The 7,025-nt window shown below is 41.4% G+C and overlaps 1 protein-coding gene across 1 annotated transcript in view; it reads left to right on the top strand.

Annotated features, from left to right (window-relative positions):
- Positions 1-1,445: 1,445 nt before the first annotated feature.
- The window catches only part of KCNJ6 (potassium inwardly rectifying channel subfamily J member 6), a 47,381-nt gene continuing 41,801 nt past the window's right edge, over positions 1,446-7,025 (top strand). The window contains exons 1-2 of the mRNA XM_054381484.1: positions 1,446-1,464; positions 5,920-6,822. Coding sequence (XP_054237459.1) covers positions 1,446-1,464; positions 5,920-6,822 — 922 coding nt within the window. The remainder of the gene's footprint in view (positions 1,465-5,919; positions 6,823-7,025) is intronic.

Raw genomic sequence — 7,025 nt, 5'->3', positions numbered from 1 at the left:
GACCAGATCATAATTCCTTTCTTTTGCAGTAGATAATCTACATTTTGTGATAATGACTGCTTACTGCTGATCATAAAGGACTCCATTTTTTTCTGTAAACACAAAGCCTTCACTTCATATCTAGTGATAATACATAGTGTCTTGTAGTAGAGGTTGAGTTCATCAAATAAGCAAATCTCTTCCTGAAAATTTCTATTCCTGTGCCCTCAGGGCTCATCAGACACTAGATTTTACAAAGCTCTGAAATGGTGAAAAGCCAGCCACAGATCTGGCAAAGCATTTCAAAAGCTCCTCATCTGCTTCTTCTCTCTGCATCACCAGCAAGAAAAGAAATAGACTCAGACTTAGAGCAGAGTATTGAACACCACAGAAAATATCTTGTGCTGTGCAATGCTCCTTCTTCTCCTAAAGTCAAAGCCCAACCACCTTGCAGAGGCAGCTGGAAACAGAAATAGCCATCTAGTAGTGACAAATATTCCACAGATGAATCCAGTGTCAGGGAGGCTTGTGACCACAGCAAATGAGAGGTGAACACTGAAGACTGTTCACAAAAGGCAAGCTTGGAACTTAAAAATGCAAGCATCCGTGTTACTTAAAAGTTGCCCTCATCCTATCAGGAAAGCAGGGAACAATCAGCACACAGAGAGAAATCACAGTCTGTTTGACATTTGTATACATGCAATAAAGCCTAAGAGAGCAATTTGTAGATTATAAATGTTTTGGTTTTTAATTTGTAGGTTTGCATACAAATAGATCACAAGTATGTTACAAGAGATAAAATTAGTCCAATAAATTATGGTGAAACATTCACTGAACTCTCTGTCAGCTTCTGTTACAAAAAGGTCAGTTATAATTTGTAATATTCTCTGCTGAAACTCCAGATTATTTTGCATGTCATCCTACAACTCTAATACAATATGCAATCAAAATAGGCTACTAGTATTTAAATTAGACAAATATTCCCTTTACATACCTTTTTTGCTTTGTATTTGTACTGTAACATGACAAAAGCTCTGAAGTACTACCCAAGTACAAAGTGATTCACACTGTCAATGATAAAATTATTACTTATAGCTTATATTGCTCTGCTGGGTAAAGCACTGGCTGGCTGGCCAGGCCCAGAGAGTAGTGATCAATGGTGTTATACTCACCTGGAGGCCAGTCACAAGTGGTGTTCCCCAAGGCTCAGTATTGGGACTGGTCCTGTTCAATTTCTTTATCAATGACTTGGATGAGGGCATTGAGTGCTCTCTCAGTAAGTTTGCAGGTGACACAAAATTAGGTGGGATTGTTGATCTACTTGAGAGTGGGGAGGCTCTAAAGAAGGACCTGGATAGGTTGGACCAATGGGCTGGGGTCAACTGTATGAGCTTTAACAAGGCCAAGTGATGGGTCCTGCACCTGCGCCACAACAACCCCATGCAACGCTACCAGCTTGGGGAAGAATGGCTAGAGAGCTGTGTGGTAGAAAAGGACTTGGGGGTACTGATTGACAGGAGGAAGAATATGAGCCAGCAGTGTACCCAGGTGGCCAAGAGGGCAAACAACATCCCGGTCTGTATTAGAAAGTGTGACCAGCAGGACCAGGTAGATGATCATCCCTTTGGACTCAGCATTGGTGAGGTCACACCTCGAGTACTGCGTTCGGTTTTGGGCACTGCAATACAGGAAGGTCATCGAGGCTCTGGAGCTGGTACAGAGAAGGGCTACTAAGCTGGTGAGGGACCTGGAGCACAAATCCTTTGAGGTGAGACTGAGGGAGCTGTTTAGCTTACCAAAAAGGAGGTTGAGGGACCTGAAAGGAGGTTGCGAGGTAGGCACTGGTTTCTTCTCATAAGTGACTAATGATAGAACAAGAGGGAATGGCCTCAAGCTGTGCCAGGGATGGTTTAGGCTGGACATTAGGAAAAAGATTTCCCTTTAAAGGGCTGTCAGGCACAGGCTGCCCAGGGAGGTGATTGAGTAAACATCCCTGGATGTGTTTAAAAGCCATATGGATCTGGTGCTTGGGGACATGGTGGAGTGGTGAAATGGCTGGACTTGATGATCTCAGAGGTCCTTTCCAGCCTGGATGATTCTGTAATTCTGTGTGATATGTTACATTCACAGCCATGAAGGTCATCTCCTGTGCAGCTCATAGTTGGTTTTGACACTAAAATCATGTTATTCTACATTCTATAATTAAAAATATGTTCCTGAAAACACTGGAGTGTACCTTTCTAGTGCTGTTCTGGAATAGAACACACCAGGGCCACAACGCTGGTTGCACCCTTACTGGGAAATAAAATGTTCCTGAAAACAGAAGTCCAACTCCTTGTATAGCAAAATTCCTAGTAAAGCCACTAGCAAGGCTTTGACCAGTGCAGAACTGAGTAAACACAATTCCTAGCTACATTTCAGGGACACAGAGTATTCTTAATAAGCAGATTGTACCAAACGAATTTGCTTTGAAAACAACAGGAGTTAAATAATACAAGCGTGGGTTGTACCACTCCATTTAGCCTCCATGTGAAAGAATAGACCTGGGCACATGTAATTTGCTAATATAGCCACAGCCAGTACATAGTGCTATGATGAAACACAAGTGAGCTATTCAGGGACTTAATTTAGGAGAACTCTTTGCCATTTGCTGGAAAATGAAACAAGTCACTGAAATCTCATACATCTTGTATGCATTTGCCTAAGAGACTCACTGAAACAAATACTTTAAACAGAATAGTCTAAATTGGCCTAAATTAGCACAATATTGCTATCTGACTGCTGTGTTCTAATAAACATAATGTTTACTGGGAGAGGGGGAAGTGTTCAGAAGTACAATTTTTTTTTGCAGTGCAGATTAATAATATGTATATATTTCTGTCATGAAGAAAAGCAGAGAGAGTAAAAATAGCTCTCAAGTGAGATAGCTGCTATCCACTGCCTTGTTCCTGGAACCATGACAGCCATTATATAATCAAAAGGAAAATTAAATGAAATAAACATCACAAGCTAATTGGGTTGATATAAAGTAAAAATATAATTAGTCAAAGTGTTCTGTGGCAAAGGCACTGACAATATGTGGTTGTTCCTCAGCCTTAGTGGTGAACAGAGATCCTGCTATGTGCTTAAAAGTTATTCATCAAGCATTTCCATGGAAACACACAGTTGCTCAAATCTTGGATCACTTATTTCAGGAATTGCTACTCACAGAGTTCACTCTGGAGTGAAAACTCAACCAGGAGAGGGTGACAGGCTGTGACTCTGGTCTAGAAATCTTTCCATACAGGTATTTGTTTGGTCTCACATTAGGAGAATTAGGGTGAGGAAAACAGTAAAAAGACATCTTGCATAAAATACTGCACACTTGACTCTAATCTTTCCTCTCAGAGGCTTCCTGAGGGTTGAGAAATTACACCACTGAATAGTTTACAGAATGGCCAGATGCCCCAGAGAGATTAAAATGGCCACAAGAGTGTTAGCCAGGTGCTGTACTGAGAGAGTCATAGGTTAAATGCAGTCACTGGGTTTTGTTGTCCGAAGCTTATATATCCAGATTGAAGTCACCTCTGGTGTGACCTCTCAAGGTTAAGGAAAATCCTTGCACATGGGAAAGCACAGGTCTCTGAAGGCCACTTCCCATGACAGTGGTAGCCCACCACCATGTGCTGGGGAGCACAGTGACACAATATATGACTGGTAGGTATGCCGGGATTGGGATGCCCCTTCAGATTTCTCCCGATGCCATTAATCAGCATCTGTCTTACCTCTCAGCTCTGCTGCTTTTTAGTACATTTCTGGTCAGGTAGAGAGGTCTAGGACATTATTGCCTTCAATAGCAAGGTCAGAAGAAAGGTATTTTCTTGAAGACAACAGAGAACACCTGCACCTTGTCTCTGTGTTCATGCCAGGCTCTGGCTGGGAGGGGAAAGCAAAATATTCATAATGCCTTAAAAATAATGAAGCACATCAAACCAGCATTGCTAGTGGAACATACAGTCCATTAAAGCCTCAAAATTGAGAGCCTTCATATTCTATTCTTAAGTATTTGAGGGGTCCATTACTGCAGTGATGTGACAGCTTCTGCGGAGTGAAATTTCCTTAGGCACAATAGAGAGTTAAGCATAAAGTGTGAAGCCTTAACTTCAGATTTTCTGGCAATGCCTTTTTATTGTGTTTATTTCATCTTACATTATACAGCATTAGTGATAATGCAAGGAGGCACACTGTCACCAACTGGGAAAAGTTCATTCAGAACTTATTGTCTTGTGAAAAAACTTTCAGTGCTGCCACTACCATCAGTGTGGATAATGCTCTCTTTAGACACTGGAGAAAACTGAAAAGGTAACTCAGAGTGCAGCACACACTCTTGAAACACAGAAGTCCCATCCAACCCTACTATTCTATGATTCTATGATTCTAATTGCTATCAGATTTCCATGCTAGTGCCTAGGACATTGCCAGACAAAGACACCCAGGACGGTGGGGTGCCAGAGCTCTTGTGTCAAGCAAGAGTTTTGATGTGCTTCTGCCCCCATTTCCCAGCCAGGCAAGGCATGCTCAAAAGCAACCAGAGCTCAGGGAAAGGAAGTACTTCCCATCCCTAGCTGCTTGTTCCCAGCTGTGCTTGAAGGTTACCACCCACAGCAAGACTGAGCCATCCACGCTTGGACTGGCATAGCAGCTACCACAGCATGTTAGTGTAAACTGTGACCTTTGTGTGACACACCAACAACACGCAGGCCAATGCTCTGACTGTTCAGCAAGAGCATCTCTCTAAATCAATGGTACAACATCAAATCAGTGCTACTCTCTTCAGAATCAAGTGCCCAGGTACAGCCAGCAGAAGCCTTTTGTCCTCATAGCCTGGCAGCAGAACGATAGCAGTTGGCCAGAAGGGAGAAAACTACGAGTTTAAGAGATGAAATTCCTGCAGGTACAAGCCCCAGAGCACAGAAAGTGTTCCAGTAAAAGACAATAGTGACCCCAGACCTCACCCTGTCCTCGGCTTCATGCAAAACACATTTGATTAAACCACCCTCCCCAGTAAACTCTTTTTTCTTGTACATAAACATAATGAAAGGCAATTACTATCATTTCTGGAGTTTAAATTCTTGTAAGACAAGTGTCTTACAAGACAAGGGAGGAATGTTATTTAGGCCCATACCATTAGAGATACAGGTACACTTGAATTAAATACCATAGACATAGTGAATTAAAAAGAAATATTGTTTCGAAGTAGTGTATGTTTTACATTACTGGGAGAAGGATAGACAGTTCTCTGTCTCAGTTTTAGTGAGACATTTATTTTCTAAGGAAAAGTGCTTGAATTGGTGTATATTACAGTGTAGTCTGCCTTTCCTTTAATAAGACCAGGAATGGTTCCTCCTAAAAACTGCTGGTTGTTGTTGTTGGTTTTTTCAAACTCCTTATAATTATTTCATAGTTTTCCCACAGCAATGCAATTGGTATAGAAAATAGTTCAACAATTGCTCATTTTCTCTGCTCATCTTGTTGACTGAAACACCAAGTGAATCCATTTCCCCATTTATATCCTTCTATCTCCCAGAAGATCTTTCTTTATGCATAACAACTGTCATTTATTAAACTGTAAAAGGGGGGAAGGGGAAGAAATAGCTGCTTCAACACATCCTGTAGAATTTAAACATGGGTATATATGGGATGACCTGACAGGAAACAAGAGAGTTTTCCTTCAAAGTATTTCTGATTAGCAGTAAATTAAGGATGATTATCATGATGTGACTTTTGTGTTATGCATCTATTAGGTGAGCAATGAACAAGGATGATAATTTTGTTGATCAATAGCAATTTCACACCAGTAAAACAGGAAGAAGTTGTGTGTTGATTTAGAGAAATAATAAGAAAAATAACGCCTGCGTTTTTCTTGTTTGTTTTTCATGGCAGCTAACGTACTGGAAGAAGACTCAATGGAGCAGGACATAGAGAGCCCTGTCACTATTCATCAGCCAAAGTTGCCCAAACAAGCTAGAGAGGATCTGCCAAAAAATATAAACAAAGAATGTGCCAAAAGAAAAATCCAGAGGTATGTTAGGAAAGATGGGAAGTGCAACGTCCACCATGGGAATGTCAGAGAGACTTACCGTTACTTGACTGACATCTTCACTACCTTAGTCGATCTCAAGTGGAGGTTCAACCTGTTGATTTTTGTCATGGTTTACACTGTGACCTGGCTCTTCTTTGGAATGATATGGTGGCTAATTGCCTACATGCGAGGAGATATGGATCATATAGGGGACAGCACGTGGACTCCCTGCGTCAGCAACCTCAATGGGTTTGTCTCAGCCTTTTTATTCTCAATCGAGACAGAAACCACCATTGGGTATGGTTACCGGGTCATCACGGACAAGTGTCCCGAGGGAATTATTCTGCTTTTAGTGCAGTCTGTTTTAGGTTCTATCGTCAACGCTTTCATGGTTGGCTGCATGTTTGTGAAAATATCCCAACCCAAGAAGAGGGCAGAAACCTTGGTTTTCTCTACAAACGCAGTTATTTCCATGCGGGATGGAAAGCTGTGTCTGATGTTCCGAGTAGGAGACCTTAGGAATTCACACATTGTAGAGGCATCAATACGAGCCAAGTTGATCAAATCCAAACAGACAAAGGAGGGGGAATTTATACCACTCAACCAGACAGATATCAACGTAGGTTATTACACAGGGGATGATCGTCTCTTTTTGGTTTCACCACTGATCATCAGCCATGAAATTAACCAGCAGAGTCCTTTCTGGGAGATTTCCAAAGCCCAGTTGCCCAAAGAGGAGCTAGAAATTGTTGTAATCCTAGAAGGAATGGTGGAGGCAACAGGTAACATTTCTTATACTTTGTATCAGGTAAATGCTTTAATTTTAGAAAGGAAAATCTTTGGGTTTGCTTCACTTTAAAGGAATCACTTCAACAGTCATTACATTTGAAAAAGCCAAACTAAAAGCATGCCCAGTTTAATTGTCTGTTCCATCTTGCCTAACGGAATTAGTGTTGTTTCTGCTTTGTTTAGAAAATGGGATAGC

This window comes from Indicator indicator, chromosome 1, assembly GCF_027791375.1.
Source record: "Indicator indicator isolate 239-I01 chromosome 1, UM_Iind_1.1, whole genome shotgun sequence".
NCBI lineage: Eukaryota > Metazoa > Chordata > Aves > Piciformes > Indicatoridae > Indicator > Indicator indicator.
The sequence above is the reverse complement of the archived record's forward strand: the minus strand, read 5'-3'. Positions and strand labels throughout refer to the sequence as shown.